The 19,740-nt window shown below is 33.0% G+C and overlaps 1 protein-coding gene across 7 annotated transcripts in view; it reads left to right on the top strand.

Moving 5' to 3' along the window:
* The window catches only part of COL24A1 (collagen type XXIV alpha 1 chain), a 290,158-nt gene that overhangs the window by 113,457 nt on the left and 156,961 nt on the right, over window positions 1-19,740 (top strand). For all 7 annotated transcript variants that reach the window (XM_036235919.1, XM_036235902.1, XM_036235897.1 and 4 more), the window contains 2 exons: window positions 253-306; window positions 19,632-19,685. In XM_036235919.1, coding sequence (XP_036091812.1) covers window positions 253-306; window positions 19,632-19,685 — 108 coding nt within the window. The remainder of the gene's footprint in view (window positions 1-252; window positions 307-19,631; window positions 19,686-19,740) is intronic.

Raw genomic sequence — 19,740 nt, 5'->3', positions numbered from 1 at the left:
ACAGGGTTAAAGAATTTTCTTGGGTCTGAGGATTGTTCGTGAATGCCTGATGAAGCAAGCTCTGCTTTAGTACACTTTTTAAGTTTTGTATTCTAATGTTAAATAACTAACAATGAATTCTTAATATTGAGGTTTTGAGAAATATAAATTTTTCTAACTGGGCATGAAGAAAAGGCAAAGGGAATCTTTCAATGCTTACTGGATTTAAAGTAATTTGCTATGGAATAAACTTTATATTTTTATGTTTCCTAGGGTTTTCCAGGAGATATTGGGATTCCTGGACAAAATGGCCCTGAAGGATCAAAGGTAAAATAAATAAATAAATAAATAAATAAATAAATAAATAAATAAATAAATAAATAAATAAGAAAAAGTGTGCTATCTAGGGCTTTCTAATCTTGTATCTCAATGATTTGGTGAAAAAAAAAGATTTAGGAAATCAGAACACCTCTGAATATTTTTGAGTTGTCTCAGATGCCTTGATTAAACTTTGTTCCACTGCCACCAATAGAAATAAAAATAGCAGCTCCTTTGTATTCAATGAGTATGTAGTTTGCATGTCTGACTGTTCTTTTGATGCCATTTGATACATTAGGGTATGTTACCTGATCTTTTGTAGTCAAGTCATTGAAAATTATTTTCCTAGTTTGGTCTGGACTTAGCTTAGGGTGACAGTATTTACAAAATACATAAATCACTGAAAAATGATATTTTGAAAGAGATTTTTTTAAAAAACTAAAAAATCATAGCATATAATAAATGAATGAGAATGTTCTAACCACTAAAACCCTGTAGGGCCCATAAAGTAAAGTAAAATAAAATTTCATTAAAATAATAAAAGAAAGTCTATCATGTCCTGAGCTTATACATAACACAACATGCCTGAAGAAACCTAAGGATTTTAAACTTCTCTTACTGTTGTGTATATACACTAGAAGTTATCTATAGCATCATTTTACATAGCGAGCTTTGCCAGGCAGGCTGACGTAGACTGATCACTGTAAGCAAATAAAGTGCCGTGAAAATAAAGACATAGAAGGATGAAATAACCTGAAGTTTGGAAAACTAGCAGGTTATGAAGTGTAGCTGCTGTGGAAGGTTATCAGTATGAATAGAGAGGAAGTAATAGGAGATGAAGCTGTAAAGAATATTAACATAGCTATATAGGTATACTGTAGTGTCAAGTACTACAGTAGTCCCTCTTATCCACAGTTTCGCTTTCTGTAGTTTCAGTTACCTGTGGTCAGTTGTCAGTATTTAGAACACATTTATACTAAAAGTTTTTTATTGTTTATGTGAAATTCAAATTTAGCCGGACATTCTGTATTTTATCTGGCAACCCTACTGGCCATCTACAAACATTCTTTATAAACAGCAATGTTTCCCCCTTCTTTTCTGTCTCCATAGAACTATCGCTCATCCTCCTCCTCAGTATTCAAGTTCCACATGTGTTTTGTATCAAACCCTCTTCTGACTCCTGAATGACCTCATGCCATCAATTATCACCTTTATCCTGATCTCTGACTCAAAATTTCCTCTCCTTGCCCTTAAAACCATTTTCCCTGCCAATGTTGCAGTGTAGGCCCTCTATTTTTCTCCAGGATTAGTGTAATAGCCCCCAATTGTTCTTCCTGCCCTAGTCTGGCATTTCTTCAAAACTCCTTCCAAGTGCTGGTGGAATAATGTCTGTAAAGTATTGATCTCATCACGTCATTCTTGTGCTTAAATCACTCAATGATCTCCATAGCTTTCAGGTTAAGGCTTATACTTCTTTACTTTTCACACAAGGTTCTTTATGACTTACACCGTGATAGAAAAAGTAGAAAGAATACATTCTAAAATAATGATAAAAAGTATAGTGAATATATAAACCAGTAACATTGTTTATTACCATTATTAAGTATTATGTACTGTACATAATTGTGAAGTACTTTTTTATAACTGGCAGCATTGTAGGTTTGTTTATATGAGCATCACCACAGACACGTGAGTAATGTGTTGTGCTATAACTTTACAATGGCTACGATAGGAGACAGGAATTTTGCAGCTCCACTATAATCTATGGGACCACCATCATATACATGGTTCATCATCCATCAAAACGTTGTTATGCGATGCATGACTGTAGTGCCATTTACCATCACTCTTCCAAAAGCATTACTCCAGCTAAACTGTTTAGAGTACAAAATCATGCCATACTTGTTAAAATATCACAGCTTCCTGCATGCTCTTCTTCTGTCTGGATGTCTTTCTGCCCTTCTGTGTCCTTCTTCATCAGGCTAACACTTACATCAAAATGCCACATTTTCCAGGAAGCTTTTCCTGTTCCTCCCAAATCTGAGATATCTCTTCTCTGTATTCCTGGAAAAATTTTGAAAAAAATATGTCAAGCATTAACCTGCATATGTTATGACTGATTATTGGCTTATCTATTGGACTATAAGCTTTTTGGGAGACAAGATTAATTGACTTTATACATATCACAATAAGCATAATAATATCCATGGCGTAATTGGAACACCATAGATATTTACTGAATGTACGATTGATTGAATGACTGTATATAAATCTTTTTTGGAAATAGAAACAATATGACTTGTTAAGTGATTAAACGAGGTGATGGGAAAAAGAGAAGTCAAACATAAAACTAAACTATGAAACATAAAACTTTGATTACTGATGTCGTTGGCTTAAATAGGGAACTCGGGAAGAGGGGCAGGTTTGGAGAATGGGAAAGACAAGAAGTTTAATTCTGTGTATATTTAGTTTGAGGTATCTGTTTGACATAAAGGTAGAAATAATAAATATCTAGTAGTAAAGCAAGTCAAAAAGTAGAAATGGTAGCATGTAGGGACAATGAAAGAGAGATGTAGAATAGAGAATGGAGTTCTGAATTTCTCGAGTCTAGTTTAGGCTTTCACCTGCTATGTATTTAGAACTTGATACATATATAAACATATTCATTTATTAATTTATTCAATAATTCATTCATTTAACATATACTGAGTTTATTTTATGTATTAGGCCAAGTATTGAATGTGGAATTATGAAGATTCTTAAACCATGGTCCTTCCCCTGGATGAAGTTACAGTTTAGTGAGTTACAGAAAAAAATTACAAAATGTTGTAAGAAATGCTATATGAAAAAGTTGGTGAAATATAGCGAGAGCTTAGATAATTGAGCAGCAGATTCTGCCCTAGGAAACTGGGAATTACTTCAAGAGGAAGTTAAATTGAACAGCGTTTTTAAGTATGAATATCATACTAGGTGAAAAAACAGGTAGGTTTCTAAATTTTTCCCAGTTCAGAAATTTTGTTTCTCGAAGTTTACTTTCTAAAATTTTTTAATTAACTTTATTAGGGTAACATTGGTTAATACAATTATATAATTTTCAGGTGTACATTATAATTTGACACCTATACATTCTATTGTGTGATTACCACCCAAAGTCTAGTTTCTTTCAGCTACCATATATTTGATCCCTTTTACCCACTTTACCCTACCCCAACCCTCCTATATTTGGCCCCCTTTGCCCATGTATCTCTCCCCTCCTCCCCCACACCCTACCCTCTGGTAACCACTAGTCCATTGTCTATATCCCTGAGTCTCTGTTTGTTTGTTCTGTTCATTTATTGCTTTTAGTTTTATATCCCACATATAAGTGATATCATGTGATTTTCAGCTTTTTCTGTCTGGCTTATTTTGCTTAGCATGATTATCTCAAGGTCCATCCATATTGTCACAAATGACAGTATTTCACCTCTTCTTATGGCTGAGTAATATCTCATTGTATATATGTACCACAGCTTCTTTAGCCAATCATCTATCATAGGACACTTCAATTACTTCCATGTCCTGGCCACTGTGAATAATGCTGCTCTGAATATTGGTGTGCAAATATCTTTTCAGATATGGGTTTTCAAGTCTTTGGAGTTAATATCCAGTAGAGAGATTGCTGGATTATGTGGTAGATCAATTCTTAGTTTTTTGAGGAAACTCCATACAGTTTTCCATAGTGACTGTACCAATTTGCAGTCCCACCAGCAGTGTATGATGGTTCCTTTCTCTCCACATCCTCTCCAACATTTGTTATTACTTGTCCTGTTGATGATAGCTATTCTAACAGGTTGTGAGCTGGTATCTCATTGTGGTTTTGATTTGCATTTCCCTAATTGCTAGCGATGTTGAACATCTTTTCATATGTTTGTTGGCTATTTGTATGTCCTCTAGGGAGAAGTGTCTGTTCAGGTCCTCTGCCCATTTTTTGACTTGATTGTTTGTTTTTCTGTTGTTATAGAGTCATGTGAGTTCTTTGTATATTTTGGATATTAGGCCCTTACCAGAGGCATTACTTGCAAATATATTTTCCCATTCGTATGGTTGTCTCTTTACCTTGTTGACGATTCTTTTGCTAAGCAGAAGCTTTTTAGTATGATGTAGTCCCATTCATTTATTTTAGCTTTTACTTCCCTTGCCTTTGAAGTCAAATTCATAAAACCCACTTTAAGTCCAAGGTCCTTGAGTTTAGTGCCTATGTGTTCTTCTATGCATTTTATTGATTCTGGTCTTATATTCAGGTCCTTAATCCTTTTTGAGTTAATTTTGGCGTGTGGTGATAGACAACAGTCTAGTTTCATTCTTTTGCAGATGGCCTTCCTATTTTCCCAACACCATTTATTGAAGAGGCTTTCCTTTCTCCACTGTATATTTTTGGCCTTTTTTTTGTCAAAAATTATTTGTCTATATAAATATGAGTTTACTTCTGGACTCTGGATTTTGTTCCACTGGTCCATGTGTCTGTTTTGCCGCCACAACCATGCTGTTTTGATTACTGTTACTTTGTAATATAATCTGAAAATGGGCAGAGTGGTTCCTCCAGCCTCATTCTTTTTTCTCAGGCTGGCTTTGACAATTCGGGGTCTTTTGTGCTTCCATACAAATTTGATGATTTTTTGTTCTATTTCTTTAAAAAATTCTGATGGGATTTTGATGGGGATTGCATTAAATCTGTATAATGCTTTAGGTAATATAGTCATTTTAACTATGTTGTTTCTTCCTATCCAGGAACATGGAATATCTTTCCATTTTTTTGTATCTTCTTCAAATTCTTTTAATAGGGTCTTATAGTTTTCATTATCTAGGTCCTTAACATGTTTTGTTAAATTTATTCCTAGGTGTTTTATTCTTTTTATTCCAGTTGCAAAAGGAATTATGTTTTCCACTTCTTTTACGAACACTTCATTATTAGAGTATAGGAATGCTATGGATTTTTGAATATTGATTTTGTATCCAGAGACTTTACTGTATTTATTTATTGTTTCCAGTAGTGTTCTTTTGGAGTCCTTAGAGTTTTCTGTATAGAGAATCATGTCATCTACAAGTAGTGACAGTTTGACTTCTTCGTTTCCTATTTGGATGCTGTTTTTATCTTTCATTTGCCTAATTGTACTTGCTAGGACCTCCAATGTTATATTGAATTAACAGCAGCAATAATGGACAGCCTTGCCTTGTTTCTGATCTTAGAGGGAAGGTTTTTACTTTTTCACCATTAAATACAATGTTGGCTGAGGGTTTGTGATATATGGCCTTTATTATGTTAAGGTACTTTCCTTTTATACTGATTTTGTTAAGTGTTTTGATCATAAATGGACACTATGTCTTGTTGAAGGCTTTTTCTGCATCTATTGATATGATCATATGATTCTTATTTTTTAATTTGTTTATGTGGTGTACCACATTAATCGATTTGCATATGTCGAACCATCCCTGTGTCCCTGGGATGAAGCCCACTTGATATATAGTATATAATCTTTTTAATATGTTGCTGTATTCAATTCACTAGTAGTTTATTTAGGATTTTTGCATCAATATTCATGAGATATTAGTCTTTAGTTTTCTTTTTTTTGTGTGTTATCTTTACCAGGTTTTGGTATCAGAGTAACATTGGCCTCATAAAATGAGTTGGGAAGTACAGCCTCCTCTTTAATTTTTTTGGAAGAGTTTGAGGAGAATAGGTATTAAATCTTCTTTGAATAATTGGTAGAATTCATTGGTGAAGCTATCTGGTCCTGGACTTTTACTTTTTGGTAGGTTTTTGATAATTGTTTGAATTCCCATACTGTTGATCAGTCTATTTAGATTTTCTAGATCTTGATTCAGTCTAGGAAAATTATATTTTTCTAAGTACTGGTTCATTTCTTCTAGGTTATTAAATTTGGTGTCATATACTTTTTCATAATATTCTTGTATGATCCTTTGTATTTCTGCAATGTCAGTCGTAATTTCCCCTCTTTCATCCCTGATTTTGTTTGTGTCCTTTCTCTTTTTATTTTAGTGAGTCTAGCCAGGGTTTTGTCAATTTTACTAACCTTCTCAAAGAACCAGCTCTTTGTTATATTTATTTTTTCTATTGTGTTTTTGTTTTCAATTTCATTTATTTCTGGTCTAATTTAGATTATTTTTTTCCTTCTGCTGACTTTAGGCCTCATTTGTTCTTCCTTTTCTAGTTTTTTAATATGAAGCGTTAGGTTGTTGATTTGGGCTCATTCTTGTTTTTGGAGATAGGTCTGTAATGATACAAACTTTCCTCTTATGACCACTTTTGCTATGTCCCAGAAGTTTTGATATGTTGTGCTATTATTATCATTCATTTCTATGTGTCTCTTGATCTCTCTTTTTATTTCTTCCCTGACCCGGTTATTCTTCAGTAGCATGTTGTTTAATCTCCATATATTTGTGGTTCTCTCCAATTTATTTTTGCAGTTGTTCTCTAGTTTTAAAGCATTATAATCAGAGAATATGGTTGGCTTAATTTCTACCCTCTTATATTCATTGAGGCTATTTCTCTATCCCAGTATGTGGTCGATTCTTGAGAGTGTTCCATGTACACTAGAGAAGAATGTATAAACAGCTGTTTTGGGATGGAAGGCTCTGTATATGTCAATTATGTCTAATTGGTCTAATGTGTCATTTAAGGATGTTATTTCCTCATTGATTTTCTGTTTGGATGATCTGTCCATATCCAACAATGGGATATTTAGGTCCCCTGGTATGATAATTTTTTAGTCTGTTTCTCTCTTTAGTTCTGTTAGTAATCGCTTTACCTATTTTAGGGCTCCCTGATTGGGAGCATAGATATTAATAAGTGTTATGTCTTGTTGGTGCATGATTCCCTTTATCATTATGAAGTGTCCCTCCATATCTTTCTTTACCTTTTTTATTTTGAAGTCTATTTCATCTGATATTAGTACCACTACTCCTGCTTTTCTCTGAATGCCATTTGCTTGAAATATAATTTTTCAATCTTTCACTTTGAGTCTATATTTGTCTTTGGAGCTGAGATATGTCTCCAGGAGGCAGCACATGGTTGGGCTTTGTTTTTTGATCCATTCTGCAACTCTGTGCCTTTTTATTGATGAGTTCAGTCTATTTACATTTAGGGTGATTATTGAAATATGAGGTTTTCTTATAGCCGTTTTACTTTTTACTTTCTGGTAGCTTGGTGTTTCCATTCCTTCCTTGTCCTTGTGTTTATGTTTTCTTTATTTTGGTTGGCTTTTGTGGGTTTTCCCTTTAGTTCTTGTTTTATGTTATATACTGGTGTAATTGGTGTGATTACCATTACCAATATGAAAAACATAGTTAAATATATACAGTTGTCCATTTTCTTCTGCATGCGCCTTATCTCCATTCCCCTTTACAAATTTGGATCTTTGAATCTTCCCCTTTTCAGTCATTGTTATATTAATTTGTCCCTATGTACGCTGAATGTTCATTACTATCTTGCTATAGCAATTCTCTTATTATTTAAGCTTATAGTGGCCCTAATCTTAATAAAGATCGCACTCCTCTGCTTCAATCAGCCAGCTAGTCACCTTACTCCTAATTATATATATTTTTTGTCATTTTGTTTTAGGTGAGCTGACTCCTTTCAGTATTTCCTGTAGTGCAGTCCTCATAGTGGAGAATTCCCTCAATTTTTGTATGTCTGGAAAGGTCTTAATTTCTCTTTCATATCTTAAGGTGAGCTTAGCTGGATATATTATTCTAGGCTGGTAGTTCCTTTCACTTAATAGTTTAAATATTTGGTTCCATTCCTTTCTGGCTTGTAAGGTCTGCGCTGAGAAATCCGATGATAATCTAATGGGTTTTCCTTTATATGTTACCATCTTATTTTCCCTGGCTGCCCTGATTTCTATCTTTGTCATTCATTTTTCATAACTTTAATGTGTCTTGGTGAAGGCCTTTTTGGGTTGAAATAATTGGGTGTTCTGTTGACTCCTTGAATTCTAAGTTCCAGCTCATTCCTTAGATTTGGGAAATTCTCATCAACTATTCATCCAAAAATGCTTCCTAATTCCTGTTCCTTTTCCTCACCTTCAATAATGTCCGTTATTCTTATGTTTCCTCTCCTGATGTTATCAGCTAGTTCTTGTATATCTCTTTCATTATTTTCCATTCTTCAGTTTCTCTTTTCTTCCTTCTGATTTATTTCTACATTTCTGTCTTCAATATCTCTGATCCTTTCCTCCACTCGGTCGACTCTATTTCCCAAGGTTGCTATTTCATTTTTCAACTCTTGCAGTGTGTGTGTATGTTTTTTTTTATCTTCAGAAGATCTATTCTGTTCTTTTTTATGGTTTTCAGTCTCCTTGTTCTGCTCATCTAGTTATTTTTTTAATTCCTGAAATTGTCGATATTACTTGTTTAGGAACTCATTGAGTTTATTCTGAAGTACCATCGTGAATTCTTCATCATTTAAGTCATATATTTCTATGTCTGCAAGCGAATTTTCTGGAGATTTTTCTCTTTCTTTCTGAGATGCCTTGTCATCTTGGTTGTTCATGGTGTTTAATGGGCCATTTCTCCGCCTGGGCGTTAATGGGAGTGTATTCTGCTGTTTTTCTAGGAAGATTTATTTTATAAAGGTCTCTCTTTAGCTTGCTACAAAGAAGGCGCTTTTCTTTTGGTTTGCAGTAGGTGGCATCTAAGCCTCTTGGATCCTTGCTTTATATAAAGTCTTAAAAATGTGTGTATTTTTTTAAATTTTCATGTAGAAATTTAATCACACTCTCTATTCTCGGTTTTAGTCCCTGTCAGTTTTAGCCAACAGTTTCGTTAGCATTTGCTCAGATTCCCCTGGTGCTCCGCAGTGATTGGTCTCAGAGGGTTGGGGGGATGCCCTCTGGGTTGGGAGTTGGGGCTGCGGCTCATCCTCAGTTTTGCAACCACAGCCAGTAAAAATCAACTATTGTGTCTCTGCGGTCCCATCCTACTTCTCTGCTTCCTGCCCTGATGACTGGGCCCTGCTACAGCTGAGTAGAAGTCCCCAAACTTCCAGACAGGGCTCTTCAGGGAAGTCACTGCACCTTCTCCCCTCCCCTTCTTCCTGCAGGGAACTCCCAGAGACTGTGAGAGGTAGCTTCAGTCTTGGCAGATTTTGCCCAGAGTCCCCTGTGGCTCCACGGTGTTTGGTCTCAGAGGGTATGAGGGGAGTAGCCCTCTGGGTTAGGGGTTGAGGGCTGCAGCTCGACCTCAGTTTTGCAACCAGGACCAGTGAAAACTGTTGTTTCTCTGCAGTCCTGTCTCATTTATCTGCTTTCTGCCCTGATAACAGGGCCCTGCTGCTGGCTGCGTAGAAGTCCTGGCACTTCCGGGCAGGGTTGTTCAGGGAAGTTGCCACACCTTCACCCTTCCCTTCCCCCTCCTCCTGCACGGAGCGAGAGGCAGCATCTTTATTTCTCCCAGTCCACCTCCTGACACCCGGGGTTCTGACCTGTGGTGGTTCTTGTGTGCAGATCCCACTCTCAGATGTGCTGGTGAGCAGTTTGGGTGTTTTTTGTTCAGTTTTAAGTGTTCAGCTTATTGATGTTTTAAGGGAAGAGATCTGAGGATGTCTCTCACTCCACCATGATTCCCCTCAATCCTATCGAAGTATTTTCAAGAAAAATGTCAGATAACTGAAGGAAACCAACTGACCTCTTGATTATTATTACAATAGTGATCTTTAGAATTTCTTTCTTGTTACTTCCTTTAGGTTTAGAATTAAAGTGTTTAAAAGTGAGAAAAAAAAAGACCAGAAAGCTAGATATTTTAATGAATACCAATGGCTGACTTTCCAATGGGTATTAAAATTACTTAGTGAATTACTTTTAGCTTGTAGTCTCATCAGCACCATCATGAGACTAATTGATTTATATACATCACTGAATTTTAAATTAATATTTTAGATCATTTTATAAAAAAACAATAAATTTTAAAGGAAGAGGAATATGATTTTATGTTTTGTAAGTTGAGAAGGATCTGTTTTTGTTTCTCTTTTTGGTCTTTACTGTTTGCCTTGAAATTGTTTCTAGAAACAGAAAGGGAAAACAGAGCCAAACATACTGACCATATTAGCATGATGTGTTTTCTTTAGTTGTGTACACTATGTCATGCAAGCATCTTAAAACTAACTTTATTTTGATATACATGTCTTGTTTGGAAAGTGGGGACAATATAAATTACTGGAGTTCTGTTGAGGCTATAGAAATGGTCATCAAGAAAATCACATGTGCTGTATTTGAAATACGTGATTACCTTATTTGCAAATAAATAGGATCCTTTCCAGAGCAGTTTGGCAAAGCTCTAAAAAGCCTATTTTCTCTTCTTTTTCTGCCAGTTGACTAAAAACCTCAAACTAAGATTGGAAACTTGTGTTAATTATGGTTATATTGATTGTGAGATTGTGTGTGCATGTGTATGTGTATGTGTATATAGATACAAAACACACTTCAGCACATCTTCTTGAGAGCCACCCAATTTGGCAGTCTGCTTTCAAGAATCCCATAACATTAGTGAAACCACATTCTTTGCTGTTTACTGCAAAAACTGAGTACCCGATAAATATTCTCTGTTCCCCAGTAAACAGAAAAACAGAAGAATAATTTATATACCACTGTAATGGTTTTAACTGTTACTTTGGCTATGGAAATAGGGATGGTAAAACAGGCTGTTTATTGTCTGTTGTATAATGGAATATATGGAAATATATGGAAATAACTTTTATACTAAATTATTAAAATATGCCATGTTTATCTGGATTGAGGTTAGTTAAGTTGGTAAAAGGAAAATGTATAACTCCTAATACAAGGTAATGTCTCTGACATTACCTTGATCCAGCCATATAGACTTACATTGCATACATTAGATCAGGATTTTATACACAGGTTTCTTATATTAACCATTTTATTATCCAGGCAGCATTTAGTCAGCTGAAAAATATTTATTAAGTTTGTACATGTAAAATGTACTGTGGTGAGAATTATTTATTGATTTTGTTAAGCAATTACATGAAAACAAGATTAAAACATGGTCTTCCACCTACCACGAACTTGTAATCCTCTGAAAATGCGAGATTTCCACATAAGAAAAATTTTAAAATGTAGTTAAAATGTAGCTAGGCAGTACATGGTAAGTGAATAATAAGACCTCAGAAGAAAGAATAACTTACGTGGGAATTTTTCTGGGAGACTTCATAGAAAAATTAGGATTTAAGTTGGATAAGTTGGATTTGGCCAAGTAGCACCAAGGAATGAGAGAGTTCATGCAATAGGTACAAAATAAATACAAGGATGTCAGGCAGAAGTAAACCCACCTGACTTAAAAAGTTAGGAGGCAGATTGTGACAAATATATATAAATATAAAGGTGAAAAATTTCAATGCTAATAAACCCATGGAAGGCCTTTTTTGTGTGTGTGGCAAAAACACATAACGTGAAATCTACTCTCAAATTTTTAAGTGTACAGTATAATATTAACTATATGCATATTTTGTACAGCATATCTCTAAACTGTTTTCTTCTTTCATGACTGAAATGCTATACTATTGAACAACAATTCCTCATTTCCATTTCCTGCAACCCCTGGCTACCATCATTCTACATTCTGGTTCTATGAGTATGGCTACTTTTGATACTTCATATAAATAGAATCTGTCCTACTGTGACCAGCTTATTTCACTTAGCATAGTTTTCAAGGCTCATCCATGTTATAGCATATGTCAAAATTTCCTTCTTTTTTTTTTAAGACTGAATAACAGTCCAGTGTCCAGTAGTCTAAAACTCCACATTTTCTTTCTTTATTCACCCCTTAGTGGTCATTTAGGTTTTCACCTATAAGCTATTGCAAATAATTCTGCAATGAACGTGAAAGTGCAGATATCTCTTGGGGTTCTGTTTTCAGTTCTTTTGGATAAATAACCAGAAGTGAGGTGCCTGGATAATATCGTAGTTTTATTTATAATTTTTGGAGGATTCTCCATACTCTTTTCCCTAGTGGCTGCACCATTTTACATTCCCACCAAAAGCGCTCAAGTTTTCCAGTTTCTCCACATCCTTGCCAACGCTTGTTATTTCCTTTTTTTTTTTTTTTAATAGCCATTCTAATACATGCAAGGTATCTCATTGTGGCTTTGATTTCCATTTCCCTCATGATTAATGCTGTTGAGCATTTTTACATATACCTGTTGACCATTTGTATGTTTTATTTGGAGAAATATCTGTTTAAGTCCTTTATTATTTTGATTGCATTTTTTTGTTGTTGTTGCCATTGGGTTGTAGGAGTTTCTTATATATGTTAGATGTTAAACCCTTATCAGATTTATAGTTTACAATTATTTTCTCATTCTGTAGGTTGCCTTTTTACTCTGCTGATTTTTGTAACTGTGCAGAAGTATTAGTAGTCAATTTTGTTTTTGTTGCCTTTGTTTTTGTTTTAAATCCAAAAAATCATTGCTGAGACCAATGTTAAGGAACTTTCTGCCTATGTTTTCTTCTAAGAGTTTTGTGGTTTCAGCCTTCGTACTTAAGTCTTTAATTCATTTTGAGTTTATTTTTATATATGGGTAAGATAAGCATCCAATTTTATTATTTTGCATATCCAGTTTTCCTATCATTGTTTGTTGAAAAGACTATCTTTACCTCATTGTATAGTCTTGGTACCTTGTTAAAGACTATTTGACTGTATATGCGTGGGTTTATTTCTGGGCTCTCTATTTTGTTCCTTTGGTCTATATGTCTTTCTTTATGGCAGTACCAAATTGTTTTGATTATTTTAACTTATATTTCAAAGTCTGAAAATGTGAGGCCTCCAGCTATGTTCATCTTTGTTAAGATTGTTTTGGCTATTCCGGTCTTTTGTGGTTCCATATGAATTTTAATATTCTTTTTTTTCTATCTCTTCAAGAAATGCTATTGAGATTTTACTAGGGATTGAATTAAATTTATATATTAGTTTGGGTGTATGGACATTTTAATTATAAGTTTCCACACCATGGACATGGGATGTCTTTCCATTGTTTATGTCATCTTTAATTTATGTCAGCACTGTTTTGTAGCTTTCAGTGTGCAAGTCTTTCACCCCTTGATTACATTCATTTCTAAGTATTTAATTTTTTTTGACGCTATGGCAAATGAGATTGTTTTCTTAATTTTCTTTTTGAATTGTTTATTGTTAGTTCATAGAAACCCAACGAATTTTTATATGTTGATTATATATCCTGAAACTTTGCAAAATTTGTTTACTATTGCTAACAACTATTTTGTAGAATCTTTAGGATTTTCTGCATACAAGATTACATCATCTGTGAACAGAAATTTTACTTTTTCTTTCAGATTTTGGTGCCTTTTTTCTTTTTCTTGCTAAATTTCTCTAGCTAGGAAGCTAGTACTATGTTGAATAAAATTAGCGAAAGTGAGGATTCTCATTTTGTTCCTAATCTTTGAGGAAAGCTTTTAGTTTTTTATTGTTGCATATGACATGAACTGTGGACTTTTTGTATATGGTCTTTATCATGTTGAAGTAATTTCCTTCTATTTTTAGTTTGCTGAGCTTTTTATGAAAAGGTATTAAGTTTTTCAAATGCTTTTCTGCATCTATTTAGGTGATCATGTTATTTTTATTCTTCATTCTGTTAATGCGGTGTATCACAATGATTGATTTTAATGCTAAAAAATCTTTGTACCCCAGGTATAAATCCCACTTGGTTTTGACGTATGATTCTTTAATGTACTGTTGAATTAGTTTTGCTAGTAATTTTTTGAGGATTTTTGCTTTTATAATCATCAGAACTTTTGGCCTGTAATTTTTTCCTTGCAGTGTCTTTGTCTGTCTTTGGTATCAGGGTAATGCTGGCCTCATAAAATGAGTTTGGAAGTGTTCTCTCCTCTTCGGTTTTTTGGAAGAATTTGAGAAGAATTTATATTAATTTCTTATTAAATGTTTGGTAGAATTCTCCAGTGGAGTCATCTGGTCCTAGAATTAATTTATTCTTTCTTCCTTCCTTCCTTCCTTCCTTCCTTCCTTCCTTCCTTCCTTCCTTCCTTCCTTCCTTCCTTCCTTCCTTCCTTCCTGCCTTCCTTCCTTCCTTCCTTCCTTCCTCTCCTCTCTCTCCCTCCCTCCCTCCCTCCCTCCCTTCTCTCTCTCTCTCTCTCTCTCTCTCTCTCTCGTCTTTCTTTCATCTATCTATTTATTTTTGGTTGGGAGGTTTTTGATCACTGATTCAGTATTTTTGGTAGTTATAGATCTGTTCAGATTTTGTATTTCTTTGTGATTTAGTTTTGTATGTTTCTAGGAACTTTATTTCTTCCATATTATTTAATTTGTTATATAATTGTTCATCTAGTCTCATGATCTTTTATTTCTGTGGCATTAGTTCTAATGTGCCCTCTTTCACTTCTGATTTTTTTTTAAATTTTATCTTATTTTTCTTAGTCTAGCTAAAGGTTTGTCAATTTTGTTGAGTTTTGTAAAAAACCAACTTTTAGTTTCATTGATTTTTTTTTCTATTGTTTTATATAGTCTCCACTTATTTCTGCTCTAATTTTTAATATGTCCTTCCTTCTCTTAACTGCAGGCTCAGTTTGTTCTTTTTCTTCTAGTTCTTCGAGGTGTAAACTTAGTTTATTTAAGATTTTTCTCCTTTTTTAATGTTAAGTATTTATCACTATAAAATTCCCTTTTAGTATTGCTTTTCTGAATCCCAGAAATTTTGGTATGGTATTTGTCCATTTAAATTTGTCTTTAGCTATTTTCCAGTTATTCATTTGATTTCTTCTTTGACTCATTGGTTTTCAAGAATGTATTGTTTAATTGTCATCTATTTATGAATTTTTCAGTTTTTCTTCTGAAATTTATATCAATTCCATTTCATTAAGAAAAGATAGTTGGTATAATTTTAATCTTATTGTATTTCTCAAGACTTCTTTTGTGACCTAATGTGATCTATGCTGGAGAATGTTCCCTGTGCACTTAAAAGGAATGTATATTCTGCTGCTTTGAGTAGAATGTTATATATATATTACGAATAAAACAACCAGTGAGCTCAATAAGGAATTATGTATACATATTTATATATATAATTATATATATAAATTATATATATAATTATATATAATATATATTATACAGAGAATATATATATTCTCTATATAATTATATATAATATATATTATATAGAGAATATATATATTCTCTATATAATATATAATTATATATATAATTATATATATATAATATATATATATATTAGGTCCATTTGGTCTATAGCATTGTTCAAGTCCTCTGTTTCCTTATTGATCTCACTGGTTGTTTTATTTGTTATTTTAAGTAGGGTATTGAAATATCTTGTATTTATTGTGTTCTGTCTATTTTACTCTTCACTTCTGTCACCATTTGCTTCATGTATTTGGGTACCCTGATAATGGGTGCATATTTATTTATAATTGTTACTTATTCTTGATAAATTGACCCTTTTATCATTAGTTAATGTCCTCCTCTGTCTTTTGTGACAGCTTTTTACTTTGCCACCCCTGCTCTCTTTGCAGTATCATTTGCATGGGATATCTTTTTCCGTCTTTTCTCTTTCATTCTATGTAAAATCTAAAGTGAGTGTTTTTTGAATAGGATATAGCTGGATTTTTTAAATCCAGCCAGTCAAAAAAAAGTGAAATGTCAGTTCAGAAACTATTGTAAATACTAATTGATGTGAGATGCATAAGGAGAAAGAAACTAATATTTATCAAATGCCTGTTACAATTTAAGTACCATTTTATTTATTGCAACAACCTTATGATCCTGATGGTAACATGATTTTGTAGAAAAGGAATTCAGGTCTTACCTCTAGTAGGCTTCAGTGCTAGAATTCAAATCTGGACCAGCCTTAAGATTCTATACGTTTAAATTTTTTAAAAAAAATTTGTATTTAACATATGATACATAAAACATGTACACAGTTTAAACAATAATAATTAACCCTATTCATGTTAAGAACTAGGTCATTGAAAACTTTTTTCCTGTCCCTCACTAATCATATCTATCTCTTTTCTTCTTGCATTTATAAATAACCACAGTCTTGTTTTGCTGTACTTCTTACCATCTATGTATATTCTTTTAAAATAATTATTGTTTGGCTTGTTTTGGAAATTCATATACTACATAAATGTATTCTTCAGTGACTTACTTCTTGTACTCAATCTTATCTCTTCACCTTAGTTTAGGTCGATGTATGGAATTAAAGCTTATTCATTTTCACTGCTATATAGTAACCCACTGTGTGTGTGTGTGTGTGTGTGTGTGTGTACTACAATTTTTTAATGATGCAACTGTTGATAGAGGCCCTTTTTGTAGTTAGTTTTCATACATCTTTCATGTGTACTTGTAAAGACTTTGTAAACTCTAATTCAAGGATACAATGTCCTACATATGGCCATTAAGTTAAGTTTGTTAATTTTACTATATAAGTCGTCTCTATTCCTACTGATTTTTATCTTCTTGACCTACTAATTATAGAGAAAGATGAGTTAAAAATCTAGTGTGGATTTCTCAATTTATTTTTTATTTATCTACCAGTTTTTACTTTACATATTTGGAATATATGTTATTAGGTTCATAAAAATTGAGTTTTTATCTCTTCCTGGTGAACATAGCCTTTTATTATTATTTAGTTACCCTCTTAACTCTAATAAACTGTTTTACCTTAAAGCCTAGTTTATTTAACACTAATATAATAACTTCAACTATTTTGGGGCTGTTAACTCTTACATATCTTATTCTATTTTGTGCTCTTTGAATTTTCCTGTATTTTTGTTTTTAGGTGTATTTCTAATAAACAACATATAACTAGTTTTTTTTTTCTTAATCTGCCTTTTATTATTTCTTTACAATTATGTTTGTCTTGGAAGAGGAAGGGAAAAAGAATCTGGGTTTATCTGCTTCTCTGAAAGAGTTATGTTTGGTTTTTGGTCAGTGGTGTCACTCCTTCAGAGTAAATAGATGCAGTGAGAGAGTATGGGAACCTAATTCTCTTTGATCACTCAGCCCACTCCTGATTACACCCTGGAAAAAGAGTTGAGCCAGTTTCTTACACATATACTTGAAAATTATATGTTCATCAATGTCTTTTGAGCCCTAAATGTTGTTTATAAGTTTTTGGTGTGTGTTTATTTTTAGCTACAAGTTTTTGTTAGCCTATTATAACTCAACGTAAATTTTTTTGCATATTTAAAAATGAAAACTTCCCGCCCTTTCAGAAAGATTGGGCTCCTTCATCTAGGCTCCCATTTACACATTGCTTATACTTTTACTTCTATTGAAATTATTATTTACTAATTTTTATTTTAAAGTGCCATCATCCATAGTAACTTAGCAATTCAGCGAAAACAGGGACTGTGTCTTATTTCTGTTTGTGTACTTAGGACCTAATATTGTGATGTTTATTTAACCTTACACAAACTAGAAGATTAATAAAATGTTGGATGAAGAAATGAATGAACAAATTAATTAAATAATTAAACATTAGATATCCTATGGTGGAATTTAAATATTATAGCATTCTAATTCCATATATTAAGTTTGTCTAAATACTTAAAATCTATCACTTAGAGATCTCAAAGAGTATTTTAGATATTAAAAAAGTTAGAAATTATTTTATCAGTCAAGATTCTTTCAGTTGTAAATAACACACTTAAACATGATTCAGACACATCTGAATTCAGGATCCTTCACAGTACCATTAAAACTCGATCGATCGCTCCTACTCTCTCCATTTGTTAATTTGTTGATTTCATCCTCAAGCTTTTTCTCCTTCATGGTTTCCTACTGTTTCGGTTTATATCTTCCCTAATGTTATTGTCTTCCGAGTTGTTCAACAGTAGTCTGAAATTTGCTTTAGTTAGACTGACTTGTGTTCCTGGCTCATTACTGAACCAATTGTTTCTAGGGATGTAGAATATGTTGACTAACTTAGGTCACGTGTCTACTCTTAAATGTAATCAGGAGTAGAGTCTCTCCCTTCAAACCACATGGACTAAGACTGGGGAAAGAATGTTTCCATACGGAAAATTAGGATGCTTTTGCCTGAAAGAAGATAAATATATGTTGGACTTGTATAAACCAATATATGCTCATTTCAATAATTGAATCCATCTCTTTCTATTTAAAATAAGAAGTTGCACAAAAATTTTAGTTTATTGCCCAAAGTCATGCAGTTTCCTGAATGGTGCTATGTATATAATAAGCCTGTGATAATGTATTATAGACTTTTAAACTGACCAAGAGTTTTTCACTTTTTGATTGTGTTCAAACATAACAATGATAGAGCAAGGTATACCATGAAGGAAAGATTCTCAGGAAGTTTGTCACACTACTGCATTCCAAAACTAAAGCTCACAGTCAACTGTGTAGATCAGCTATTAGTCATAGTTATTTACTACAGTTAAAATTATATAAAACCTTTTAGTGATTATAGAATTACTAAAAGCAATAACTCCAAAGGTAGTTCTTAAGAGATTTTCTTAAAACTTTGCTAGCAGATTGCATAGTTAAGGGAACAGAACTGAATAAGAAATACTTTGCCATATGATGTATTATTGAGTTGTACACTTGAAATCCAAACAATTTTATTAACCAATGTCATCCCAATAAATTTAATAAAAAAAGGAAAACCTTTTTACCATGTTGGATAAATGTTATAGGGTGTTTTCTGAAATAGATAGATTTTTTTTTTTTGTTACTCTGATCAATTTTTATTTGTAGAACATTTTATTTTTAATAACATTAATTTTGATTAACAAAAGATTTAATTTTAAAATTTCTAGTCACATTCTTTTTTAAATCACTTCCTCTTTTATCAGCTTGTATCAAGAAAGAAAATTAGTTGAAGAGCATTTAGTATAAATAATTCCAGGCTCTGCTAGTCTCTTAACAGATTAAAATATTATATGTCCCCTCCATCTGTGTTCATATTTTGTGAATACTCTTTTATGTATTTATTGTATTGTTATCAGATTAACAGTGTGACCCATTGCTTTAAATTTAGAAGTACTTTTTCTGAAAATGTGTCCCGTTAAAGAGTAACACACTGAGCAGATTATCTGAACATTAACAAATTGTTTATAAATAAATTTATCCTGTTTCCCAACTTTTGGATGTTCTGTATTTTTCTACTCATCTACCCTTTGGCCCCATTTTGATAACTTCCTAAAGGGAATTGAATAGTACCAAATAGTATTGCCAATTTTCAGATTAATGCCGATTGAAAAAATATTAATTTGTCTAAAATTTTTATTGTGTGTGTGCTTACATTGCTTTTATAGGGACTTATTGGAAATAGAGGGCCTCCTGGACCTCCTGGTCTCAAAGGAACTCAGGTATGGAGGACATAAATATCCAATCCGCAAATTTTTTTAGTTCAAATTTCCCTTT

This window comes from Rousettus aegyptiacus, unplaced genomic scaffold (genome assembly GCF_014176215.1).
Source record: "Rousettus aegyptiacus isolate mRouAeg1 unplaced genomic scaffold, mRouAeg1.p scaffold_m13_p_1, whole genome shotgun sequence".
NCBI lineage: Eukaryota > Metazoa > Chordata > Mammalia > Chiroptera > Pteropodidae > Rousettus > Rousettus aegyptiacus.
The sequence above is the reverse complement of the archived record's forward strand: the minus strand, read 5'-3'. Positions and strand labels throughout refer to the sequence as shown.